Source organism: Mustela erminea, chromosome 13, assembly GCF_009829155.1.
Source record: "Mustela erminea isolate mMusErm1 chromosome 13, mMusErm1.Pri, whole genome shotgun sequence".
Classification (NCBI taxonomy): Eukaryota; Metazoa; Chordata; class Mammalia; order Carnivora; family Mustelidae; genus Mustela; species Mustela erminea.
This window is the reverse complement of record NC_045626.1, coordinates 75,644,760-75,672,297: the sequence shown is the minus strand read 5'-3', so window position 1 is coordinate 75,672,297 and position 27,538 is coordinate 75,644,760. Positions and strand designations below refer to the sequence as shown.

The following is a 27,538-nucleotide window of genomic DNA, read 5'->3' as shown; positions in this document are numbered from 1 at the left end:
TTAACATCTTACAGGGAGGAATCAGAGGTACAGAGAGGTTAAGGCAGTTGCCCAAGGTTGTCCAGCAGGAGGAGGGAATAAACTAGTGATGTGAACGCTGCTATTTTGAGTCTTACCTCTGAACCTTGACCATTGTAGCCCCTCACTTCTTGGTATACAGGAAGGGCTCAGCCCAGAGACTGGCACATAGCAAGCACTTAAGGCATAGCAGCTTTTATTATCAATATTATAATTCCACAGGAGAAAACAGAGAAGCATAAAGATGATGGGACTTGCCTAAGGTGACACAGCTAGTCACAGGCAGAGCCTGTGCAGAAAACAAATCCAGTTTGATTTTGAAGCCCAGGCATGAAGAAAGACGGTAGGGAGAATCAACCTGCAATTTTGGAAAGAGCAGCGGGGCACCCATTCCCCATCTCCTCCAGTTGAAGATACAATCTTTGCGGGCTGTTGAGGGTCTAGTCTATGTCAGGGACGGTGTATCCATACCCTCAGCTTCCCATGAGGCAGCAACTGGAGCCCCTTTCATGGACAAAGAAACTGAAACTCAGAGAGGTTAAGTGACTTAAACAATGTCACACAGCTGTCAAGAAGTGACTCCAACCCGAGTCTGAGCCTAAAGCTCTTATTAACCACTGAGTTGTACAATCCCCACCCCACTCCATCCATCCATCCATCTCATAGTTATCACATGCCCCCTATGTCTCCTGCCCAGTGCTGTTTGGTGGAGACACAGGAATGATTCAAGAGCAGTTTTCCCTCTGAGGAACAGTCACAGTCCCTGGGGAGGCAGACAGGCAAGTAAAACAAAAAATTTGTATGTTCAAAAAATAACTTGGTCCTGATTATCAAAATCACACGTGCTCATTGTAGAAAACTTAAAATGTGTAGGAAGAGAGAAGAAAATACAGATCAAAAAAAAAAAAAAAGAAAAGAAAAAGAAAATACAGATCATCTGCCTGCAACCACCGTCTATCCTCGGTGTCTTGCGGGTCTCTTTCCTTCCCGTGTGTATTGACAAAGCACATCTTGTATTTAGATAGCATTGTGTCTTGCTTTCCCCCATGCTAACATCTTTTCTTTGTGGTCAGAATTCTTCTGTGATGAGCCTAAATCATTTCTGGTTTGAAAAAGGAATGGACAGTGTCTGGAGAATTGTTTAGAACAGCATTAGGGAAGGGTGGGGGCCAGGGGATCTGGCATCCTAAGGGAGGGATCCCGTTCAGCCATTGGAGTGTATCATGACTGCCTTCCTGGAGGAAGAGACTATTGAGCTGCGTCTGTGGTATCTGTAGCCTTTTGACCAAAGTGAAAGATACATCTCTTGTGCCTGGGTACACAGAAGCCTGGGTACAAGCAGAAAATTTTATTCTCTGCACTAGGAAACACAGACAGCACTGGAGTGGTCATCTTGAAGGATGGAGAATTCAGGATGGCAGAGAAAATAACTCCTGAGCCTCTGCTCTGTGCCAAGCCTGGTGCCAAGGCTCAGCGTATAGGTTAATACTACTTACTTTAACAACACCCCTTTGTATTCTTGTTCTAGCACGGCTATAACAGAACAGCAGGAATTAGGTGGTTTAAAGCAACAGAAATGTATTCTCTTGCGGTTCAGGAGGCCAGAAGTTCAAAATCAAGTTGTCATCAGGGGCGTGCACTCTTTAAGACACCAAGAGAGAACCCGTTCCATGCCTTTCTCCTGGCTTCTGGCATCACCAGCAACCGTTGACGGTCCTTGGCTTGCATCTGCAAAACTCCTGCCTCTGCCTCTTTTCATATGCCTTCGCCTTGTGGCTCTGTGTCCTCAGATGGCCATCTTTTTATAAGGACACCAGTCCTATCGACTGCTGTGCCATCACTTTGATATGCGCCGTACCTTAATGAATCACATTTGCAATGATCCTGTTTCCAAATAAGGTCACATCCTTAAGTTCTGAGTGTAGGACCTCAGCCTGTCTTTTTTGGGGGGTGGGGGGAGAGGAGTGGAACACAATTCAACCCATCCCCTCCCCCACCTTCTTATTCTCACTTTCCAGGCAGGGTAATGATATATCCAGGAGCTCAGACTGAAACCCAAATCTGGTTGACCCCACAGCTGGTTTTCTTCCCACACTCCGTAATCCCTCCCGGTTTGTGGAATCTACTCACGGATAGTAAAGAAAAGGAATACAGATCTGTTCGTGTTTAGTTATCCTTTTAACAAATTACCTTTATTGAAGAGAGCAACGTTTCTTGAAAAGGAAGATTAATTGAAGCAAAAGGAGAAAAGGAAAGGAAAGCGGGGGGGGGGGAACCCACAGTGGGGAGGGCTCTGTCCCAGCTGCCTGCGTTCCCCCCGGGCTCCCCACTCCGTGGTGCCCGTGCCGGAGATAAATAGTCCAGCCGGGGCGACTCTGCCGTTTCAGCAATATTTGAACAGATGCAGAGATGAGCTGATAGATGGTGTGAACTTGGCCATTTATCCCCCCTCAAGTTGCCTGTGATTTTGCCTGAGTTTTACACACCTGGCGTCCCCCCTCGTCTTGGACACATCGTGCCACCACAGCAAGATTTGAAGGCAGGGCGCTGGGGAAATCGCTGAGGCGGGTTGGCGGGGGAACCGCAGTGATGAGGTCAGCAGGTGGCTGACGCCGGGGCCGGATGACGGCTGTGCTGACCAGGGGTCCGCGGGGAAAGACGCTCTAGACTCGCCCAGGCCAGGGAGGAAACATTCAGAATTTGTTTCCTGACCCACAGAGTTCAGCCGTTCCATCAGGTCAGAGTGTGTAACACACCCATGTTTCTCCAGGGCATTCATGAGGGACCATGTATCTCCCCTCCACCCCCCCCCCCCCACCTTGTTTGAGCACCTGTTGTGTGAGACCTTGCAGCCTGCTGTCTGGCCGGATGGGAGGGATGGAGAGGAGGTAGCACAGCACTTAAAAGTGCAGGTTTTGGGACAGATGGACATAAGCTCAAATCCCAGCTCTCTTCTAAGGGGTCCTCTCTCTCCCAGCATCGCCAGGGTGGTCTCTCTTTTGGGGACAGAGATGTCCTCCTCCCAGGCCGAGACTCACCATGGTACACATCCAGGGGCATGGAACAGACAGGCCTGGGCATGGGTTTAGTCTGGACCCTCAGAGCTGGGTGGATTCAGGCCCTTTGGCTTGAGTATTAACACGTAAATCAGTGTCACTTTGGGGGCAAGGAACAAAAACCCACCTTGAACCAGCTTAAGCTAAAGAGGAAAATGCATTGTGCCTTGTCACCCAACTGCAGCAGGGACTGGAGTTTTCAAAGGAGTGATGTGTGCCCTGTCTCTCTGTGGCTCTCCTCTCTGCTTGCCTCCATGGGTTTCATCCTCCTAAACAGGCTGACCTTGGTCCCAGGGATCATGTCTCTTGGTTGCTCTGGGCTTACAGACTTGCCAATGTCATTAACTCAAGGGAAACAGATTTCTTTCTCCCAGCTTTGATCTGCAAGAATCCAGAGTCTAGACCATGTGCTCTTCCCTGGAGCAATCAGGCAGTCACTGGCTGGTGGGAGGGGCAACATAATTGGCCCTGCCAAGGTCAGGGGCGGGTAAGGTCTATTAGGAGAAAAAAAAAACAGAAGAGGTATTGCTTTGAAGGTGTGAACGATATCATGACAGCGCCCCACCCCCATTCACTCCAAAGTGGACACGTGTATACACACATGTACTCTGACTGTTGTTACTCTGATGATCAAAATTGCATCGAGCACAGATCCACTGTCCCGCATAGAGCAAAATGCCCCTACCTCCACCCTTAGGTGAGACCACCCGAAGCCATAGCACATCTCATTTCAAGCCCAGCAGATCCAGGAGCGTTTGCAATTTTCCCCATCAGGTCTATGTGGCTCTTGGTGACCCTGGACCAATGGAAGCAGATCCTCCCCACAAATAAAACATTTGGAGGACAGACTCGGGCTTAAGTTTTAAGGGTGTAGGAAGTTGAGGTAGATGCCGTAGCTTCTAATTCTGTTTAGAAAAGAGGAGAAACAGAAGTAATGTGGTGACGGGTCAGAACAGACACAATATGCCAAAACTCAGACTTGCTTCTAAGGCAGGCAGGTGTCATTGTCATTAGGATCAGCTTCCTCATCTGTAAAATGGGTTAATAAGCATGGGAGGGTGTGAATGTAAAAAAAAATAATGCTAAGCAAAATGAGCCAGAGAAAGACATTCCGTATGATTTCACTCCTATCCGGACTTCCTGAAACGAAACAGATGAGCAAATGGAGGGAAGAAGGAGAGGGAGAAAAGCCAAGAAACCCAACTCCTAACTCTAGAGAACAAACTGATGGTGACCAGAAGGGACGTGGGTGGGGGAATGGGGGAAATCGGGGATGGGAGGAAGAGGACACTTACCATGATGAGTGAGTAATGTACAGAGTTATCGAATTGCTCTAGAGTGCACCTGAAACTAATATAACACTATACGCTAACTTACTGGAATGAAAACTTTAAAAACTTTATAAACATACTTTTTTTAGATTTTATTTGTCAGAGAGAGAGATAGAGAGTGTACAAGCAGGGGAAGCAGTAGACGGAGAAGGAATGTGGGGCTCGATCGCAGGACCCTGGGATCATGACCAGAGCCAAAGGCAGATGCTTAACTGACTGAGCCACCCAGGCGCCCCAAAACCTTAACAATTTTTAAACTAAAAGGAATGGTCCATAGGAGACAGCATGCGGTAGGTGCTCAATCCATGGCCCCACACACAGTCTTTTGATCTGATAACAAAGAACTCACGCTGTCAAAATAACCTTTCCCCCCTTCCTCTCTCCCTCTTCCTACTCCTCATTTGTCCCATTCCTGTCCCGACGCCTGTCCTATTCCTCCTACAATCCGTCCCGGAACACTATGTCCTTTACCGAACTATTGAGCTGAAGCTCTTCCTCCCAGCTCAGGTGCGAACAGCACCCCAGACCAGGACCCCCTCTGTGACAGGAAAGACACACACCATAGAGCAAACATGGGGACGGGAGGGGGCTTCTCCACAACTGTCCCGGTCTGATGGGCCTGCTGCAGGGAAGCGATCTTTCTATTCAAGCTGGACTCTTCTTAGCCAACCACATCACTGCTGTCTTAGAAAAGAAATTCAGGGGTGTCTGGGTGGCTCAGTGGGTTAAAGCCTCTGCCTTCAGGTCAGGTCATGATCTCAGGGTCCTGGGATCGAGCCCCGCATCGGGCTCTCTGCTCAGCTGGGAGGCTGCTTCCCCTCCTCTCTCTGCCTGCCTCTCTGCCTACCTGTGATCTCTGTCAAATAAATAACTAAATAAAATCTTAAAAAAAAAAAAAAGAAAGAAAGAAATTCAGAGTGATGAGGACGAGGCCCGTTTCCAGCAGCGCTGACAAATTCTGCACTTAGCAGGCTGGCCCCAAGGGGCTCGGCTGCTCAGCAAGAGCCTGTGCCCTCTGCTCAAGCCCACTCTCCACCATGAGCGAGGGGGGTGCCAGCCCACAGCTGAAAGAGAAGCAGGCCTGCCAGGGAAAGTGACCCAGCGACATGTCATCTTGTCCTGTCATCCTCGGTGAGGGCTGGTGGCATCCTCCTGTTACTTGCACATGGACTAGTGGAAAGAGCCATGATCTGGGGCTCCCATAGATACGGACTGAAATCTTTGTCCTGCCACCACTGAGCCTCAAATTTTAGGCCAGCCATTGGACCTTTCTGGGCCTCTGCTGAGTCATCAGAGAGCGTGAACCTGCCGGCACTCCCCACTTCACCTGGGTCCTTGCAAGGTTCTCTGGATTCTAGAAATAAGCAGGGGTTCAGGACATGCACCGGGGCCCACCCTGGCTCCACAAGTACCAGCTGTGTTTCCTTGGGCAAGTGACTTCACCCCTCTGGGCCTCCGTTTCCTCTTCTGTATAGCGTGGGAATATTAGCACTTGGAAGATCATCGTAAGGTTTCAGCGAGACTGTCTGTGTAAACCACATAGCAAAGCACACGTCCCAGTCCCAAGAACATACAGGGAAAGACCATTTTATAAACTGTGAAGTGTGGTCTTGATGTGCAAGAATGACTATTTACCGTGAAGTACAAGAGCACATTGGTTTTCAAACATCATTTAAAATTTTTCTTTGGATGAGAGCACTCACCCTGGCCCACGTGTGGGCACACTGTGAAGTACCTGCAGGCGCTGTGAATGGCAGATCGTGTTGCACTCATTTTACCTTCACGCCTGTTACACTCAAGACACTATGGTAGAAACATTTGTGCAGATCGTTCCGTTTTGACCTTATTGGTAGTGTTTTCATCCCCACAGTGAAGAACAATAGACCTTAGAGAGGGACCCTGGCCCAGACTCACTAGGCCAGTGCCCGGAAGTAACCAAACTGGGAAGCCTTTGAGGCTGTCCTTTGAACTTTCCCAGCCCACATGTGCAAGGAAAAGTAAGTATCTCGAGGCAGCTTGTAGAAATAAGAACACGCTATCAGCTGTTTCAGACTCTTCCGAGCTGTCTCCATTTGGGTCTCTGCTTGGTCACTGGAGAATGACCCTGGCTTGGCTCTCTGGGTGTCTACTGGTTGTCACCAGTGGAGTCCAAGGGCTTGCTCCTTACCCTGGCCGCAGAAGAGTCCCTTCTTCCTGTTTTGGCCTCCGCTGCCCTTCAGGGTCACGGTCTGCCAGCCCACATGACTTTCAGTCTCTTGTTTCTGCTTTTCTGATGGGAAGGAGGAACGGACCAGTACGGAGGGACATCGGTTGCCACTCGTTTGCAAATCCTTTTCGACTTTGTGCCCAGCCAGAACTGACTTTTCTCTTCTCCCCAAAGCCAAGTACATCGGCTGCTACCTGGATGACACCCAGAGCCGGGCCCTGCGAGGCGTGTCCTTTTTCGACTACAAGAAGATGACCATCTTCCGTTGCCAGGACAACTGCGCAGAACGGTAGGGCCCTGATGTCCCTTGCTCTGCTCATTCCAGACTCCCTCCTTTGGCGGTGTTCTTTCCTCTTCCCGGAAAGGCACGGTGGAGGATGAGCACGTGGTCACCAGGGACGTATGATGCCGGGGGTGGGGGGGTGTGTATGCTGTGCGCCTGCGTGTATGCAAATGAGCCGGACCGTTGGTTTTTTTTTTTTTTTTTAATTATTATTTATTTGACAGAGATCAGATGTAGGCAGAGACACAGGCAGAGAGGAGGCAGAGAGGAGGAAGCAGGCCCCCCGCCGAGCAGAGAGCCCGATGTGGGGCTCGATCCCAGGACCCTGAGATCATGACCCCAGCCGAAGGCAGAGGATTAACCCACTGAGCCACCCAGGCGCCCCCGGACAGTTGGTTTGTGGGAGTTTCTGGTCGCGTAGTTTGACCCCGTGCCTCGGTGTGAGTTTGTGTGTACAGCGTGTGGGTGCGTACAGCGGCCTAGGTTCGGAAGCCTCACGCGCATGCGCCATGATCTTTAAGTAATGGTTGTTGTGTGCGCAGGAGACTTTGTGAATCTGTGTGCAAGGCTCCAAACCTGTGCGCATGTGCGGGAGAAGCTCACAGATGTGACTCGGTGAGCTGGAGGCTTGTAGGACACCCATGGGACATCTCACAGGTAGAAACACACCTGTACCTACAGTGATTTCCAGTTGCAGTAAGTGATGTTCCTGATGGGGACATATACTGAGGGAGGCAGTGGACTTCCCAAAGGTGGAGGAGGTCCCACAGGACTGGCAAGTGGGGATGGGGACCTCAGCTTGTGCCTGGGCCCTGGCATTGCCACCTTAGCCTGGGGGTGACTTGTGAAGGGGGTGCTAGCTTGCCTACCTTCAGACTCTCTCTGGCTAGCTCTAAGGTCACAAATTCTGATGGACCTCAGCTGCATGGCTGTCCTAGAAATGAGCAGGAGGGTGGCTGAGGGACTCCTCCCTTTGTGCTTGATGAGGATGTCCCTTTATAATCAGCTCCCTGAGCCCAGGGCCCTCTCCATCTTGGGAAATATGCGGAGCCCTTGAGGATGTACCAAACTGTGGGGAGACAGAGGTGAATTCTGCAGAGTTCATGGCCCCCATGGAGTCATGCCTTGACGGGAAGATAGGCAGGTACACCAAAAAGGGCCTTGTAACGGGATGAGGGTTCAGATGGCATGAATTGCAGACCGTGGAAATGCAGAAGAGCCCCCAGCCTGCCTCAGCCGTCAGGAAAGACTCAGAGGAGGTGACTACCAAGGTGAGCTTCAGAGTGAGTCAGATGAACTCACGAAATCCGTTTGAGTTCAGCAAATATTTATTGCTGCCCGTGTGTGTGTCCGGGTGCTGGAGACACAGCAATGAGTCAGCCACAGCCCTGCCCTCTGGGGGCTCCCCAGCTAGTTGGAAAGACGGAAGCAGGCACAGGCTAGGGGAATAGAAGAGCAGTATCTTATCTGTGCTGGGCATTTGTTCCGTGCCAGACACGGTTCTCAGCACTTTGCAAATATTAACTCTTAAACTCCTTCCCCTCCCACAAAATCCCTAAGAGGCTGATGAGGAAACCAGACTATGGGGACATCAAGTATGAGGGGTGCTGGGCGGCATGTGCTACCCAGGCATGTGCTTGCAAAGGCTGAGGGAATGGGGAGCTCAGGAAGAGTTACAGAGGTGAGATCTTGAACCAGGTTTTGAAGGATGAATAGGAGTCTTCTAGGGAGTTCTATGGAGTTTTGAAGGATGAATAAGAGTTTTCTAGGGAGTAGGGTAGAAAGAGCAGCATACTCAAAGACCAGAACTCCTGAAACATCCTCAACACCAAGCCTCCTCAGGTAGGCAGGATGGGGATGCACAGGGAGTCCCAATGGGGAGCTGTCAGGACAGAGGGGAAGCTGTAGGGCTGGCTGACGCCTGCTGACTTGTGGCCTTGAATGCCATTTGAAGTATCTGGATTGGCCACTGGCAAGGGGGAGCTGCTGGAGGCTGTTAATTGGGGGATTGATTTACATTCATTCCACAAATATTTGTTAAACACTTAGCATACACCAGGTGTTGAGAATGAAGGGGTAGTTTGTGGGGGAATACAGGGTGGCGGGGAGCAGATCATCTAGGACAGGGGTCCTCGGCCTGGAGTGAATATCTCCATCTCCCAGGCTCTTGTAAAAATAGATGGCTGGACTCCATTCCCACTTTCTGGTTTGGTAGGTTTGGGCCGGGGTGGGGGAGAAGGGGCGGAAGGCGACCAGAATTTGCGTTTTTCCTGAGTTCTGAGACAGAGATCATATGGATTCTGTGGGTCCCGGGCCCACAGCTGGAGCACCACTCCTCAAAATTTCACACAAAGCGGCATGTTAGAATCACAGGGCCAATTAAATTAGACTCTCTGGAAGCGGGAGCCAGGTGTGGCGTTTAAAAAATGTTCCCCAGGTGATCCTAATGGCTGTCCATGTTAAAGAACCACTGATCGGAGGATTTGTAGGCTGAGCCAAGCCATCTGGAAGCTTATCTGCCTGCAGTGGAAGCTGGGGGTGGGGCAGGGGAGGGGGCGTTGGGGCAGTAGAGAGGTGTGATCTGTTTGAATTCTGGAAAGATCTTTCTGTCGAAGGCCACAGCGGGCACATCAAGATTAACTGTCTGAGGTCCTCCCAGGGACCCTAAGGATAGCAAGGCCGACTCTGTTTCCCTTCTTGTATTAGTTATCCTTCACTGGGCCACAAATTATCCCCAAATTTAGCGTCTTAAGCCAACAAACATTATCATCTCCCAGAGTTTCTGGGTGCCAGAAACTACAGGCTGGGAGTGGGGTTAGCCAGGTGCTTCTGCCTCAGTGACTCTATGACCTTGTAGTCAAGGGGGGCAGCGACTGCAGCCGTCTGAGGGCACGGACGGGACTTGAAAATCCCCCTCTGAGACAGGCGCTCCCAGCTGCTGGCTGTATCCTCCCAGGGCAGCTGTCCCCCGCCCTCCCTGCTGTGAGCCATCCCAGGGAGAGGGCTAGGAGGAAGCTACTGCTTGTTCTAGAATTGTGACACCCCCTAAAAGTGGTTCTACCCCGCCTTGGGTTCCTTCCATCAGTGGATCTAGTTATATGAGAGGGGCTCAGGGTACCCCAGAACCAGGGCTTCAGAAAGACAGCAGTTCTGAGAAAGACAGGAGCAAGGCAGGCTGGCCCAGCCCCAGGATGCTGGGGATAGGCACCAAGGTACCCATTGGCTGCACCTGTCCAGGTGAACGTGTGGAGCAGAGGCTAGCACATGCCACATGGGTAGTGGGGGTGTGTGGAGGCTTGAGTCTGCGTGGGTCAATCTGTCCGGCTGCCCACGGGCATCCAGGTTGAAGATGTGAACTGACCGCTCCCCTTGGGGCCACCATGCATGGCCAGGGTCCCTGCAGGCTGAGCCTTCCTGGTTCTGGAGAACACCTCACTAGTAAGGGGGCTGAGCAGGACTTGTCCCAAGCCTCTCCCTCCGTCCCCACCCCCTGCAGCCAGAGCAGGCCATGCCTTTCTGTTTACAGAATGGGTGTCCACTGAGAGTCCTTTTTAGGAAACAATCTGATGGCTACAGAGAAAAAAAAAAAAGTTGAAAACCTTGCAGTGCCTGGATTTTTTTTTTTTTTTTTTTTTTTTTTGGGGAAGGAATTTTTCCTTGGCTGGCTATGTGACCTTGGTTTTGCCGTCTTCCAAGGGGATACAAGAGTCCCTGCCTCCCCCTTTCATTCCAACTCTTCTCAAGGGACCTGGAGGCATCATTCCTGAAATAAAGGGGCTGGACTCTGGAGATAGAATTAGTGCCTGGCACTAGACGGGAGGAGCAAGAGGGTGGGTTGGGAGGGACGGACCCCAGGCTTGGAGGCATGTGTGTGTGTGTGTGTGTGTGTGCGCGACATGTATAAAGTCAGGAGGACACTTGTGGCCACGTGGGTAGGTGTATGGGGATGAAGGCAGGCGGTGGTCCTGGGGGTCCTGGGCCCGGGAGACCTCCCATCCCCCGAGTCTCCTGGCCCCTGGGGTCCGCACGGTATCCTGACTGCAGCCTTCCCCAGGGGTTACCTGTATGCCGGGCTGGAGTTCGGAGCCGAGTGCTACTGCGGCCACAAGATCCAGGCAACAAACGTGAGCGAGGCCGAGTGTGACATGGGATGTAAGGGCGAGCGTGGCAGCGTGTGCGGTGGCGCCAACCGCCTCTCCGTCTACCGGCTGCAGCTGGCCCAGGAGTCTGCACGCAGGTGTACGTGAGTCGGCCCTGCCCCTCTCCGTGACTGTGCTGCTCCCTGCCCTGCGCCTTCCTTGGCTCCCCAGCACCCCCACGGGCCTGCCCTGCCCCAGCTTCCACCACAGTCCTTGCAGAATCCTCTGCTCCAGCTTCTCCAAACGTTTCCCCCCTGTCGATGACCTCTCCCTCCCACACTGAGCTGTCCCCTGTGCCAGCCACGTCCCCCTTTCTCCCCTGTCTTCCTCCTTGACAAAGTGAGACTTCCTGATTTCCTGAGAGCCTATTGTCTGTATTGATGATGCGGGCAAGGGAGATGACTATGACCATGGCAAGGCGGACATTTGGTCCTTTTTAAGTGCCTTATGTGGAGTAGCCCATCCTCACAGTGACCCTGCAAGTAGGCACTGTTCTCCTCTGACTCCCATCTGATGACCAGGAAATTGAGGGTCGTGTCACCTAAGCCGCAGAGTCGTGTCACCAACTCCGCAGCCTGTGTCTTTAATGCTCCCATTGAGACAATTTCTTGCATGTCGATGCTTCATTCTTGTTGGAAAAGCCCTCCCTTTCCACGTGGAGGGAGGGAGACAAGCAGGAGAGCGTGGGCGCTGGCCAGTCTTCTGCTGACATCTTCGCATTGTCCCCTGCTCTGGGTGCTTCCTAACAGTTATGTCTGTTTAGCAAGAATCTGCCGTGTGCTAGGGGCTATGCCAAGCCTGCTGCAGACCCGATTTCTTATCCCTTCCCTATAGCTTCTCCAGGCAGTTACCAGTGTTAATTCCCATTTTATAGTGGGGAAACTGAGGCTCGCTGAGTTTAAGTAAACCTGCCAAGGTCACCCCGGCTATTTAAAGGTGACCCACAAACTTGGGAAAATGGCTAAGGGCCTGTACAAAAGATGGAGGGCTGCGTTTTTCCCCCGTTAGCCTTCTGATGCGGTCCCAAGGCAGGGACAGGAACCCACAACTGCACCTCTGACCCCTGGGCCAGTGCTTCCCAGATCTGAATGTGCCTGTGAACCCTATGGAAATGTTGTTAGCATGCAGATTCTGTTTCAGCAGGTCAGGGTGAGATTTTGCATTTCTGAGGAGGCTCCCAGCTGATGCTAGGCTGCTGGGCCAGGGACCACACTTTGAATAATAAGGCCTCAGACCTCAGCGGGGGACTCGCCCTGCTCAGAACAGGGGCCTGCCCACGTGGGCAGGTTTGCCTGTCTTCCACAGGGCCAGTGCTGTTGTTTATAAAAACTCATTGTTGGTTTGCCTGATAATGCGTTCTGTCTCCCAAATTCCGTGCTTTTGAAGCCTCTGTTCGAGCTTTGCGCTACAGGACGGTCGAGGGTGCTGCCAGTTTCCAAGGGTGCTGACTGCTGCAAACAGTGGCACCATCGACGGCCCCAGAGTCGCCCCAGGTCACCTGGGGCTGAAGTTCTGGCTGGCAGCAGGCACAGGCAGTGTGTGACATCCAGGCTGGAGAATGTCCACACGGCAAGGCTCTGGTTTGGTCGTTAGTGTAATGAGGTCTTAATTTGATGGCAGATTTACCGTCCTCAAGCAGATCCCTTTATGCCAATATTTATGTTATTTTGATGGCGACTTTGACTATCTGGCGAGGTGGCGTTAGAGTCGTGGGTGTTTGGCGAGAAAGCTGTTGCCATTACAGCATCCTAGTGCGTGAGAAAGAGCTGGGTCACCGAATTAGGCCATGTCGGTCGTTAGCCAGACAGCAGCCAGACCTCCTTTTGGTTAATGTTCAGATTGGCTGGATAATCTGGACATATTCTGCCCCTCCCCCCCGACTCCTGACATTCTCTCTCTCTCTTACACACACACACACACACATACACAACTACTGTGACCACCTGATAGGAAGAACAGTATCACAGGCCATCAAAGATTTTTCAGTCAGCTGAAATACACAAGCCGCAGCATGCAAAGACCCTCAATTCTGTATGACAGGGTGTGTCCTGCCCTTGTAGCAGCAGGAGGTCTGGGTGGTTGCTGGAGTCAGCCCCCAGGGGCTGGCAGGGATGCCGTTGCCTCCCCTCAGCTTACCCACCTCCTGCAGCAGCAAAATTACCCAGGATGGCGTTTTATTCCATCTGAGAAAGGAGTCTTTGGGGTTGATGTCCAAGAAGGGAACACAAGTCGTGTCTACAGAGGATGGCGTCCTGGAGTCTCTCGGTCCAACACATTGTTCCGAAACATCACTCTACAAGGTCTGCAGCTTGGGTACCTTCAACGAAAGCATCCGGAAGAAAACCGAAGCCTTATTAACCTCAAGATTGACACAAGAATGGAAGTGGCTTGGATAAGGGGATGGATGGTTGATGATATGTCAGATTGAGATTCCTGGTGGGCTCCCAGTTGGCAACATGGTGTCTGGAGAGAGCATGGGGACCATTCATTGAGGCAAAATGCTTGAGGGGCATGCACGTGGATTAGGCATAGAAGATGAGTGGAGAATGAAGCACAGTCCCTGTCCTCCGGGAGCTCACTGTCCAGTGGAGAAACAGACGCAGTCCCAGGGGTGGTATGTGTTGGGGGATCGCAAGGGCTCTGTCAGTGGGAACCAAAGGAGCAACATTTGAGCTGAATCTCATTCCAAGGAGATTTCTAGATGAAAGGGAGAGCCCTGTATTCCAACCACGAGCAAAAGGTACAGGGTCAGCAAAGGTCCTATGTTGAGTACCCTGTTGGAAGCACCTTCCTTGCTTATGTCCCCTTTTATAGCTTTAGGGACTGAAGCCTGGAGAGCATAAGTGGCTGAGTTGAATGGCCATAGAGGGAGGCTTCACAGAAGGGAGCTATTTGATTAGGGCCTGAAAAGATGCATAGGATTTTTCTTGGTGTAGGAGAGGGGGATATCCAGACTCAAGTTGCAGAGGGGTGGGAGAGAAATGTAGGCAGAAGAAATTAGTGTGCAAATGTCTGAAGGTGGCTTCAGGAAATGGTGAGCAAGCATGATTTTCCAAAGGCCACGGTGCTTCCTAGGGACTGCACATGGACGGGAACCCACCCCTCTGACTCCTAGTTTGGGTGCTCTGGGTCCCTTGACATCTTGTATTGGATTCTGGACCTCAGCTTCTCTCTTTTGGGAGAATTCCTTGGATTTACAACCCTTGGTAAAGCACATTACCTCCTACTTTCCCTGACTTCTGATCTGTCCTTCTGCCCCCTTTGCTGACTCCAAGCAAAACAGAATTGCCAGTGTCTTTGCTCTAACCCAGTGTACCTTAGGCTTCCCATTTCTGGTTCTGATTTATACATTTGTGTACAAATGAATCAGAATGGGAGGCCTTCCAAGTTACTGGCTCACAACACTAGGCAGGGAAATGAGAAAATGCACCAGGAAACAGGTATGGTAGAAACCAGACTCCATTTGTATAGTCATTAGTTCATATTAACAGTGTATCCTAATTGTGTTTCCCTGAGCAGTGGCACAGAATTCTTAATGACTAGAAAGATCTAAAGGAGGCTTGTTATCTTCGAGCTCCACTCTGGTGGGACATACGCCTTGCATAGGGAGGCAGCCTATGTGTTCCTGGGTGATGGAATGCTCCTTTAGTAGCAAGAGCATTAAGAGGTTGGCAGAGCAAATGTCTGGAGGCGCCCTGCTATTCTTCCTTAGCACAGACTCTCAGGCACATGGACTCTTTGCTCTTGTTACAAAAGAAGCGAGAAATGGACTTCCTTCTTGGTTGGATTACATTTTTCACAGAAGTTTGCTAAATGTGTCAGCAAGCATAGCTCTCCTCCCAGGGGCAGACCTGCTGGTGATTTGAGAGCATTACAGCTTTATGGGATGTTGCAAGAAATTCCATTTACCTAGAAGATTCTTGCCAAGATACGTGTTACATGGATTCTTAGAAGTGTATTGGACCTGTTCTGTACATATAGGACCTACTGGGTGGCTGTCCGTGGTGCTGACCTCCCATTAGTTCTACCTGAAACCCCCGGGACTGCCGACAGACTAGCTTCTCCCAGGACTCAGCACATTTTCCTCTTGTTTTTTGTTTGTTTGTTTGTTTGTTTTCTGTCTTGGTGTAAGTATTATGAAGTTATTACTATAGTGGAAGTATTACATGATCATGGAAAAAAAATAGATCCTTGACTTCGGGTTCACAATTTACATAGTGTACTTTGTGCACTGTGAGTTTTGGCAATTTGTTGTCTTTGAAAGTTAGAAGGAGAGTTTTTTGTCTGTGCTTGTGTTATGCTCATTGATAACTCCATTCCAGCCATTTCTGCCAAGGAGAGCCACAGATGATCGTGGAAAGTCCCAGTGGCTGGAGGGACCATCCCTAGCTCCTCCTTTGCTAGTTCTGGAGCTCTCTCCCCTTTGGTATGTTCCCAGGACCCCTGAATTTTATAATTTATATGAGTCTTCAGGAGTTCTGCTGTGTAGGGTCAAGGAGATGATAGCTAGGGATGCCTGGGTGGCTCAGTCTGTTCAGCGTCTGCCTTCGGTTCAGGTCATGATCCCAGGATCCTGGGATCGAGTCCCACATTGGGCTCCTTGCTCGGCGGGGAGCCTGCTTCCTTCTCTGCTTGCCTTTCCCTGTGCTTGTGTTCTTTCTCTGTCTCTCTCTGACAAATAAATAAATAAACATCTTTAAAAAAAAAAGATGATAGCTAGAAAAATTTTCTTTTACAACATGATGGGGAATATTTGGTTTGCTTTTATCCCCTTAGAAAGTCCACAAAGACTATGATAGAGACATTGTAGGTCTTGAACTGAGGTGCACATGGTTTCTTTTCCAGGTTTCTCACTTACCTGGCGTGTTGCCTTTGATCAGGCTGCTGACTCTCTGAGCCTTGAGTGCCCCATCGGTAAAATGGGGACAATTCCAGCCTTTAAAGATGGCTGTGACCTCCAAGGGAGATAAAGTCAAGCAAGCACCTAGCTCAGTGTTCTTGAGCAGTTGTGATGCCCCTTTCTTCCTGAAATGAAAACTTCTCAATGTACTCTAAGAAGCACCCAATTCATGCTCTCTGAATTTGCAACAGCCTGCTGGAGCCTTTGGTGATGGCTAAAAATAGCTGGCTTGAATTCTCGGACAGTTAGGCTCTTTGTGTAATTCAATCTCTCTCTGATTATAGGTAGCCGTTAACAGCTCCCAGCTCACTGCCTTCCCTCCTCACTGGCATCTTTAATGCAGTAGAGCCTGGCCTAATTACCCAGGGGGTGGTGGCCTCTTTCAAACCGAGGGGAACTCTTCCACACCTGCCTTTAAGCTGACGCCTGGTGACATTTACCTCATTTTTGTGAAGCCCCAGAACAAAGAGATGATAGGACTTCAGAGACACTTGCAGCTGGTTCCAGGCTGTTCTTCTTCTGCCCCCAGCAAAGGGAGTTGCCAAACAGTTGCTCTGCTTACCTCTTGCTAGTAAAAGCCTCAAGCTGCCGAGGTCAGGCACCATCCCCGCTGGCCCGGCAATGAAGAGCTGACATTATCAGAATGTGGGCCATGGGCTTTTGTGATTCCTGGCACCCTGCTGTGGGGCCTGAGAGGGTTTCTGGGAAATTCAGGGGGCTGGTGTGGGGTCTCTGGAGCCCCCAGCCATGTGCGAATAGGGCAGGCCTCCCGCGGAATGGCAGAGGGGTAGAAAACCAAGAGGAGATGTCAAGCAGGATGGGGGTCACATCCCAGCTCTGTTCCCTGCTAGCTGTGTGACCTGGAAAAGCAACTGAATTCTCATTATGTCTCAGGGTCCCCACCTGTGAAACCAGGTAACAGTCTGGCCGACATTATAGGTGTGGTACGTGTAACACACAACACTGGTGACATAGAGCCAGCAGCTAGTGTTCCATTGGCTTTAGTGTCGGTCAGGAGGAAGACCCTACCCAGGGTCACTGCCATTGTCCAGAGGCTGAGTCTGGCTCAACTCCCTGAGCACCATTCCCACACACTGTGGCCTGGGGAGAGCAGTGGCCCTGAACTCCATGTGGGATTTCCCCTGTGGATTCAAAATGCTTCAAGATCCAAAGCCATTTCAAGTTGGGTTCCCCCAGAGGCCAGGATGTGACCCTTGGTTTGTTGGGGAAGCCAGCTGCAGGTGCACCTGTAGAGGGAAGAAGGGGTGAGACAAGGAAGGGAGGAAGCCCTTACAAGGTCTTTTACAAAGCAGATCTCACCACTGAGGACAGCTGAAGCTTAATCCCACTGGGGAGCTTTGGGAGATGGGGGTGAACATGCTTCAGAGGTGTCCCATCAGAGGGACAGGCAGCTGCGGTGTTTACCCTCCCACATTCCCCCATCATGGGCTGAGGGGGGCTCCGAGGGAGAGGAACTCCCTGGTAGGTCCAGTCCATTCCTCACTGGTTCAGAGACCCAGTCCTGGGTGTTTGTGGTTGATCACTGTCCACCTGTCTCAAGATAGGGAGTGCCAGGGGCTCGTTAATGGGGCACAGACAGTGGCTCCTTTGTAGGATCCGGACACCCTTCCCATATCACGGATGAGCAAAGGAGAAAGGAGCAGGGAGTCCTGGTTAGGTCTCAGGCACCGTAAATACAATCCCACGGACTTCCACCTTCGCTGTGCGGCGCTAATAGGATCCCTGTTTGTTTCCTCAGGAAACCGAGGCTCGGGAGGGGAAGACCCCTGCCCGAGGACACACAGCTTAGTCAATATCTGGCCCAGGTCTGCCTGAACTGTAAATCATTTCCCTTTCTTCGGACACCAGGGATTTTTGCAAACAGGAAGGCTTCTCCTGATTGCTGTGGAAATGCAAAATTCTTTCTATCAAAGAAGAGTGTCAGGAAGGTCAAGGGACCTGGGTTTGGCCCCTTCTTCATTTGCAGATGTAAGTAGTGAGAGGGCCACTCACCACTGATGGGGAGAACCAGGCGGCCCATTTTATAGGCGGAGAAGATGAGAGTAGCGGAAGAGTTAAAGGTCTTGGCCACCATGGATATTCACGTTCCGATCACCAAATTATGGAGAGCAAGCTGCTGAGAGAAGTGGCCTCCAAGGCATGCTTCCCAGATCCCTGGGAGCCCTGCCTTTCTGCCGGACATCAGGAAGCCCCCAGTGACCAGGCAGGACTGGAGGAAGACCCCACATCCCACAGGTCAGCTGTGCCTGGACCCACCTTCCCACCCCTGGTCCCCTCCTTCCCCAACCCTAGCGCACACCTTGCCCAAAGAGAGACTCAGAACAGTGCCCTCCTGATTCCATCCTGGCTCGTTCATCCTTGGAAAACCTCGCCACATTTGCCGTTCAGAGAATTCAGCTCAGCCGTCCTCTGAAGCTGGGAGGGTCAAGGACTCATTAGCAGATGCTTAAATGTCAAAGGGAGACAACCTGCGTGGAGCTGGGCTGACAGAGTCTTCCCACCCCTTCCCGCCCTCGGAGTCTGCCTGCCTGAAGACGGTGTCCAGGCCAGCCGGAAGAAGTCACGCAGAGAGATGGTGGGGAAGAGATTCAACTACTTCACCTGCTTTTCTGTTTAAGCCTAAGGCCGGGTGACAAGGAGATGGGTCCCCACACCTTCCCCTGCCCCTTCCACCCTACTTCTCGCTCACCAGACTTCTGCATCGCTCTCTCTGTGTCCTCCACCCAGCATCCGTGCCTCCATTTTAGAGATGAGGATGTAAAGGCCCCAAAACTGCCCAGGGGCAAACATCGTGGAAGGGCGGAGCTGCCTGTGTGGCAGGTGGAGACTCCAAGTTCCAGGGAAGAGAAGCAAAGTGAGCACCAGAGCTCATGTGTGCTGACCACTGGGTTTCCGCTCCCAGACCAGGCAGCTCGTCCCCAGCCTGTCGGTTCCAGGGAGGAACTGCAGCTTCCGGGGGTGGGGCCAGACTGGACAGACCCTGAGTCAGGGCTGAGCACCTCGAGGCCCCTGCAGATACATGCTGGTGTGGGCCCGTCAGCAGTTGGACCCCCAGATGCAGGTATTGGGCTTGGGGTGATGGAAGGCTGAGCGTTTGGCCCTGGGGGTGGGTCCTGGTGTGTGTGGGCTCATGGCCCCATGACCTTAGTTACTCCAAGTCACGTCTGCAAGAGGATCCAGGGGTGACTCCTAGCGGGGCGACCCCAGAGACCGCTGTGGGTGGGTGCCTGCACACACATGCCCACGGGCAGACCCACACTGCTGTCCAGAGATCTATACATCAGGTCCTGTGATACGCAGGACCCAGACAGATACCAGTAGTGCCCAGCTGTGAGCTCCAGTGAGGATAGTCCCCATACTCTCAGCATCCTGGGGAAAGACACCACTCAGGCTGGGCTCAGTAGAGGGACCCGCCCCCTCCTAATCTCTCTCTAGCATGGTGCACTGCGGAAACCCATATCGGCTGGAACCTAGGTGCAGGCTCTTCAGGGATTTTTGAGAAATGCCCAACCCCTGGTGGCATTGAGCCTGTCTGGTGGGAGGCTGGCTGATGTTCCGCCTGGCCCTCCTCTAGGAGACAAGGAGCCCTCTTCTTGGGTACATGGTTGCCGGGCAGCCCAGAGAGATCACCTAGGGTTATGTCTCCACCCCACGGTAGGGGTGCCACGCCCAGCCGCAGCCACGTACAGATGCCCACATAGACAGACTCTCATGGCCAGGTTCACGGTCTCAGTGCTTAGCATCCACACGCCTGAACAAGTCGATTTGTACTCACTTTGCCACAATCAGGTACACACACACTTCCTCCTTGTCACACACAGTATGCACACCTGTCCCACCTCCCACACACTTCACTACAATCAGGCCACAGCTAACCTCATGGCTGTCTCCTCTTGCCTCACTGATGTAGAGACATGTTCTCACCCCACATGGGCCCCAACACGCTTGATGCCTTCTAACACACTCTGTCTTTCCCCATACGGTCTCAAGGGAGTGGCAGGGGCACTTAGGAAGGAAGCTCCTAGAGGGGAAGAGGTGGTGAGCTTCAGAACTTTACAGTACACCCCGGCTTGCCCCCATCCGGAATGGTCCTCCCTGAGCCTCAGCCCTGGAATGATCTCCCAGAGCAGCCCTCCCAGCCTCAACTGTGACCCAGGTGGCTATAGGATGGTCTCTTGAATAGAATCCCATGGGAAAGAGGAAGATTAACAATTTGAGGATTTTATTTATTTATTTGGCAGACAGAGACCCCAAGTAGGCAGAGAGGCAGGCATGGGGGAGGGGGAAGCAGGCTCCCTACTGAGCAGAGAGCCCGATGTGAGGCTCGATCCCAGGACCCTGGGATCATGACCTGAGCCGAAGGCTGAGGCCTTAATCCACTGAGCCACCCAGGCACCCCAAGGTTAACAATTCGAATCTGGTTTTGGAAACTCAGGGTCAAGAGTTTTTCTTGGTACTTAAAGAAAATCTGACTCCAGTGTCAAGATAACCTCAGAGCGACGGCCTTGACTTTGTGAAGGATTCATGGTCAAAGTGGAGTGAGTGTAAAGGGCAGGAGAGGCAAAACGAGTGTCACAGTGTTTTACAAAGGCCAATAATATGAGGCTCGGATGTGGCTTCTTAAAGAGGAACAGCCCAGAGTGTGAGGCCTTGGAGCTTAGATATTCCTGGGTTCAGAATCCAGAAGCCACTCCTCGTCAGCTGTGTGACCTTGGGCAAGTCACTCTCCCTCTCTGAGCTTCTGTTTCCCCTTCTATATAATGGGGAGAATGAGACCTTTCTTGTAGGGAAGAGGTATTTACCCAGTGGCTGGCACCCAGCCAGGACAAGGTGTCTCGCTTCGATTCCAGAATCCGCTCTGCCTCTTCGATGTTGACTGACTTGTGTCAAGTGGTTCAGCTCTCTGAGCCTTGTTCCTGCATCCGTACGAAGGGGAAAGTGTACGCCACCAGAGTGATGGTCGTGTTCACCAAGTCTATGCGTGGGAGCAGCTAAGCTTGGTTCCCCCAGACAGCCATGTGGCTGGTACACGGGAACCACGGTGATCCCAGCCGTACCCCAATATTCCTCGAAGCCCCCAATCATCATAACTGCATTATTCTTATTGGAAGAAGCTGGAACTTGGAAGGCAGAGCAACCTGGCTTCATATCACTCTGTCGTTGGACCACTTGGTGATGCTGGAAGGCAGAGAGTCCTTGAGTTTCCGGCTCCGCATCCAAAAGTGGGGGGGAGCCCCAGCATCTACCCCAGGGGCTGCCGTGAAGAGAGGCCAGGCACCCAGCATGGGGGGTGGGGGTCAAACAGCCGGAGGGAGAGTTGAAGAGAGAAGGCAAGCTCCCCTCTTTCTGGAAACCAGGCAGTGTCTCTCTGGCCTGGGACCCAAGTGGGCTTCCAGACGGAGTTTTCTGGTTAATGAGGGTCCACACACCTGTGTTTGGTGTTTTACCTTGTAGCCATGAGTCTTTAGCTCCAATGCCTGACTCCTTTCCCAGGCCTCACCTTGGATGGCACATTCTCTGAGCATCGTCAAATCTTCCTGGGGGTGACTGATTTCTGGGGCTCCCCTGTGAGCACCCTGGGCCACGGGATGGGACCCTAGTGGTATTTGGGGTGTGACGGTGCCTTACTTGAGGGGGCGTGGAGTGCCACCTTGTATGGAAGAGAATCTGTGTGGTCTCTCCGCCTCTCTGCCATTTGTATGTGGGGAAACTGAGGCCCAGAGGACCTCAGGGTGGGTCCATAGCACACTGACCACTTCTAGCCACCACAGCCACTGCCAGCTCCCTCACCAGCCTGGAGCAATGGCTGAGGACAGTGAGGGAGACAGGACTGGATGGTGCGAGGCTGGAAATTAGCTCTGGAAAGCCACCATTTACCCAAATTCCAGATATCTTGTCAGTTTGCTAGATTTGCCTCTGCCAGGAAAGACTTCGGGCTCCTGGGTGCCAAGTGCTAGAGATAATCCCCAGGATGACAGCTGACATTTAAAACGATCACTCCCAAATTCCCTCCCTCCTGCTCCTCCACCACCCAGCTGCCCGGGGAACAATTCTGTATCTTTTCCCTGCACGCAAACCTAACATATGCGTGTGTGCCAACCGGGAGGTTTCATGCTCCAGAAGGATGGAGGTGCATGGTTTTTGCAGCTTGCTTTGTTTGGTTGGGGAGATGATCCTCAGTAAGTTTTTGCCAACAGTGGGTCCTTTGGTTTGTAACCGAAGGCTTGAGCCCTGCTGCCCTCAGGGGCACAATGAGAGCTTACTCCAGACCTTGCAGAGTTTTCCAGAAGGGGCATTGAGAGGATGTCAGTAAAGTTCCCAGCAGAGTAGATCACACGCGGCAGGCACTCAGTAAACGACACCAATGTCTGGGCTTCTGATTTTGGTGTGCTGTCTGGACAGTGTCCTTGGTTTTACCTGACAGCTGTGTTCTGGAAAGGTTTGTGCAACTCCAATTTGAGAACAGCTGACCTCAATTTTAAATGGGCATCATGAGCCTTTCGATAGATTTGACAGGGGCAGTAAAAAAAAATTTTAAGATTTATTTATTTCAGAGAGCGAGAGAGAGAGTGTGAGCATGTTGTGGGGGTTCAGAGGGAGAGAGAGAGAGAGAGAATCTCAAGCAGACTTTGCTGATCTCAAGGCCTGATGTGGGCCTCGATCTCACGGCCTTGAGACCACAACCTGAGATGAAATCAAGAGTCTGACGCTCAACTGACGGAGCCGCCCAGGTGCCCCTAAACATTTTTTTTAATTTGTCTTAATTACTTTAAAAATACATATTCACTGTAGAGAAAGCAAGAAACTGTTTTAAAAAGATCAGAATAAAAATTGCCTATGATGCTACTCTATTAGTCAGCATTCTCCAGAGAAACACACATACACACATGTTAGGAGGTTTATTTAACTCATGCAGTTGTGGAAGCTGGCAAGCCTGAAATTTGTAGGCAGACCAGCCGGCTAGGAACTCGGATAGCAGTTAATGCTGCAGCCTTAAGGCAGAATTCCTTCTTCTCTGGGGAACCTCAGGTTTTGCTCTGGAGGCCTTCAACTAATTGGGTGAGGCCCACTCATGTGCTCCAGTGTAATGTCCTGTAAGTCTCCTTGACATCCAGTACGTATAAATGTTAGTTACATCTACAAAATACCTTCATAGCCACACCTAGATGTATGTTTGATCAAACAACAGGGCGCCATGTCCTAGCCGTCATAGGGTTCCTGGGTGGCTCAGTCGGTTAAGCGTCTGCCTTCGGCTCAGATCATGATCTCAGTGTCCTGGGATCAAGCCCTGCATTGGCGGGCCTTGCTCAGCGGGTAGTCTGCTTCTCCCTCTCACTCTACCCCTCCTCCCCGCTGGTGCTCTCTCTCAAATAAATTTTTAAAATCTTAAATAAGTGAATAAAAGCACTTTCTTCAGAAGGTGGTTCTCCAGCCGAAATCTGACTCTTGCTTTCCCCTCCCCCGGTTCTCCAGATGGAAGCGCAGTCTTCCGAGGCTGCTTCCGCAGGCCTGACAACCTCTCCCTGGCCTTGCCCGTGACAGCTGCCATGCCGAACATGTCTGTGGATAAGTGTGTGGACCTCTGCACCGAGAAGGTGAGCCAGGGGTCCTTCTCAGAGAATTACGGGAAGAGGCGGTATGGAACAGCTGCAGGAAGCAGGGGCTTGGCTGGAGAGGCAGCGGCCCAGCCAGGATGAGGGGGTCATTTCTGTGATCTATGACACAGGCGAGGGACATGTGAATCTAAGGGGTAGAAGTTACTTGGGGTCTGTTTCCCACTGAGGAGGTGAGTTTATTCTAATCTCAGGAATGCTCAGGAATGAGGGTAACATTCTAACTTGGGCCCACAAGCATGAGATTATCAGGGAAAGACAAGAGCAGCCCCACTTTGAGACAGAGTGAGATCCCCATCACTGGAGGCATGCAAGTAGAGTCAGGGCAGGTGTTGTGTCCAGCTGAATCCAGTGGCTTCGGGCATTGGATTGGAGTTGAACTAGATGATTTGTGGGTCCTGTCTTAGCCTGAGATCCTGAGATCCTTCCTCCCTAACTAGACTGTGAACTCCACAAGAGTAGGGGCTGTGCCTTGAACGCTGGTGCCCTCCCAACACCCAGAGCTGGGCTAGGCAGTGCTGTCTGAGGAGCTCCAACCTTCTTTCAAGATGAGCTCATTCCATGAGGGGCCAAAAAACCACCCCTTCCATGCCACAAAAAGTGGTTGCCCCTTTCATTCATTTGCTGATATCTACCAAGAAACTGCTTTGTGCCAGGCCCTTGTGCTCAGTGCTGGGGATGCGGGGTCAACCAGATGCTGTGTTTGTCCTCAGAGATGCTGGCACTTGCTGGGGGCCTGCCTTGTGGCTCCTGCTGGGTGCTCAAGCTTGCACCCCAACTCTCCAGTGCCCCACCTCCCCTGCTTGTCTCACCCCTCTGAGCCTCCCGATCCACGAAGCCCCTCGTGGCATCCACGAATGCCAGGAGGCTGTTGCTTCCTGAGCACATTCACTGTGTAGCCCTCTGCACCATGGGTCTCAGTTTACCTCTCACACGGAGACTTGGAGTTGAGGATTTTCAAGCCCATTTCACAGATGACAAAGCCAGCGCCCAGACAGGTGAAGTCACTTGCCCGAGCTCATAGCACAAGCAAGTAGGGGTGACACCTGGGCCTGACTCTGCATCTACACTCCGAATTTCTGAGCTACGCTAGAGAGGCTTCCAGAACCATTTGAGGGCAGCCAGGCGAGTTCAAGTCACCGAGCATTTCCTGAGTGCTTGCTCTGCTTCTAAGAGGCATCCTGGAAGGTCAGGGGGCAAGTTGTTAAGTTGAGGAGGCGTGCCCAGCTTTCTCTCTCAGGCGGGAATGCCCTTCCGCCCCCCGTAGCATCCCCTCCGTGGACACGCCCCAGTCCCTGATGACCGTGCAGGTCAGCTGCAGGTGGGACACAGGTGAGACCGTGAGGCCCCAACGAGTCAGACTGTACGCAGGACTGGAGGGAAGGAGCGTGTGTGGATGGACAGGAAGGCCCCTCTGCAAAACTCCCTCTTCCAGTTTCCTCTGATTTCCTTAGGGGTCACAAGAGAAAAATTGAGGGGATCCCGTGGGCAGGGGTACAGAACTACCTGTGCTGTGGAGTGGAGGGTAGGAGATTTAGGCGATCGGCCGAGACTCAATGTGTATCACCTGTTAGAAACGCCAGCGGTCACGCCCCACGCAGCTTCACCTGCATACCATCGTCTGGCTGTCCCTCTCTTTCTGCCTCTGCCCTTCAGCGGAGAGGTAGAGTTCTATTCAGTATGTGTTAGGAAGAAGCCGAACCTATTGCGCAAAGTTTGCAGGATTGGCCACAGAGATGCGACCTTGGTGTATTACTAGGTTATTCCTGTCGGGGAGGATTCAGGGCTGCGGGTTGGACAAGGGACAGCAAACTGAGCCCCACCTCACTCTGGCTCAGCTGTTCCGCAGAACAAATTAAGCAGTTAGGAGCAGCTGTCCCCAAGAAGAGCGTAGCTGACGTGGGGATCCGTATCCTCTTTGGCTTAAAAGAATGGGCTCAGACAGCTTTTCCCAAAGCATGGGCTTCGGGTCCCTCTGAGAGCTGAGGCTTTCTGGTGGCAGGGCGCAGGATGGTAAGAAAAGCAGTTTCTTTGTAGTTTTCTTTCTAGTCCTCCTGGAGAAAGCTCTGTCTCCATGCTCAGGTGTCTCTAACGCCTCTCAACCCTCCCCTAATCTCCCCTTTGCAGGAGAAACAGAGCCCATGGGGGCTCAGAGTCTTGGCAGGCAGAGTGCCTCCTTGGAAAGTAATTACATTGTTTCTTTCTATAGTATTTGCAAAATGTACCGAAGTGCCTGGTTTTATTTGTCAATTATACCTTAATTAAGCTGGAAAGAAATGCTAGCATGGGAGGGACGTGAAGGGGGCGGGGAACTCATCCAAGTGAAGTTTGGGGACCTTTCAGTCTGGGGATGATTGGGACACCAGGCCTGGTCTGCATGGGGAGTCTGGGCCGTCCGTCTGGGGATTTAGTGACGCTCTTCCTTCCCATCTCCCCGGTCCAGGAGTACCCGCTGGCCGCCCTTGCTGGCAATGCCTGCCACTGTGGGTTCCCCACGACGCGATTCCCCCTCCACGAGAGGGAGGACGAGCAGCTCTGCGCCCAGAAGTGTAGTGCAGAAGAGTTTGAGAGCTGCGGGACTCCCAGTTACTTCATTGTGTACCAGACACAAGTCCAAGGTAAGCCGGGGTTCTCCCCCTGGACGCCCCCCACCCCGAGGGCTCCCGGCCAGCCCATCCCAGCCTATCCCGCTCCGACTATGTAGGCCAGAGTGCAGGGGCAAGGGCAGGGCTGGAGAACTTGGCCTGGCTCAGTGATCCCAATGGACAGCAGAGGCAACGGCCCTAGGCAAGGGCTGTGGAGGTTCCAGAGACCCTCATCTCTGTCCCTCATACTGACCCCCCCCCCCCCACCTGGGTGGCTCGACTCCTGTGGTAGAGGCTGTGAGACTGAGTGTGATGTCACTGGGGCTGGGAGTGGGGGATGCGGGTGACCAACCCAGACCTGCAGCAGGATCCTGGGCAAGTCACGGCCCCTTTCCAGGCTTAAGTTTCCCCATCTGCAAAACGCAGCTCTAGATGGTTGATCTCTAGGAGGCCTTTCAATTCCAGGAGTCTGTCCATTTATTTATAAAATCTTCTCTTTCTTCATTTTCTGTCATCCTCTCTTTGCTGGAAGGACCTCGGCTTCTTGCCTGGCTGCCCTCCCGACTCTTGGGGCTGCTGGCCCATAATGGTGGCAGTGCTGAGGGTCTCCTGGTGCCCGAGTCTGTGTTGAGTTCTTAGTTCATGCTTCCTCGCTGAATCCCCTCAGCTCTCCCAGGAGGTGGGAATGGTCAATATGGATGCTTTAACAGGCAGGGAAACTGACACAGAACCGTTAAGAGCCTTGCCCGAGGTCACGCTGCTTATACAATTTCTAGCTGAAAGCCATTTCCCCAGACTGAGGCATCATGAAGTGTGGGTGGCACATAGGGTGCTGGGGCACTCAGGCCAAAGGAAACCCTTGAAGGATTACCCCAGTATCTGAATATCTGAATATGCTGACCACCTACTAAGCACGGGTCCCTTGCCCCACCTCAGCTCTCTGAATGATGTAAAGCCCATAGTAAGCCTATAATCAAGACAACATCATTGCTGTTTTCGAGGTGGGAGGAGCAGGACTCCGGGGTTGGGAACCGGCCACAATTGCACTCTATGAGAGTGCTTTGCTTTCATGTCTCAAACTCCAAAGCTCTTGCTAGAAAACTCTGCCCACAGAGCAAAGAACACTCCCCATACCCCCTGAAGCCTGGAGATACAATGAAACATGATTGGGCTAGACCTCCTTTTCATCTCCAGGAACTGGGCTTCCATGTACGGTTGGGCAGGTTGGGCACTGCACAGTCACAACTTGTAAGATAAGTGCTGCCCAAAAGTCAGGCCATGCTCTGCACTCTGGATAGCAGCACCTCTACCCAGAGGAAGGGGAGAGTGTCTTTTTCTAATGGGCACAAAAGTGTCTAAAGAGCTAGTGGCAGCTCCAGTAAGAGT

At 52.0% G+C, this 27,538-nt stretch overlaps 1 protein-coding gene across 3 annotated transcripts in view; it reads left to right on the top strand.

The window, feature by feature from the left end:
* WSCD2 (WSC domain containing 2) overlaps positions 1-27,538 on the top strand; it is a 116,334-nt gene that overhangs the window by 68,775 nt on the left and 20,021 nt on the right. For 2 of the 3 annotated variants that reach the window (XM_032310549.1, XM_032310550.1), the window contains exons 3-6: positions 6,786-6,900; positions 10,949-11,133; positions 23,428-23,549; positions 26,011-26,185. In XM_032310549.1, the coding sequence (XP_032166440.1) occupies positions 6,786-6,900; positions 10,949-11,133; positions 23,428-23,549; positions 26,011-26,185 (597 nt within the window). Of the gene's footprint in view, positions 1-6,785; positions 6,901-10,948; positions 11,134-18,005; positions 19,016-23,427; positions 23,550-26,010; positions 26,186-27,538 lie in introns of those variants that run through there. The other variant, XM_032310551.1, reaches the window with a different exon arrangement.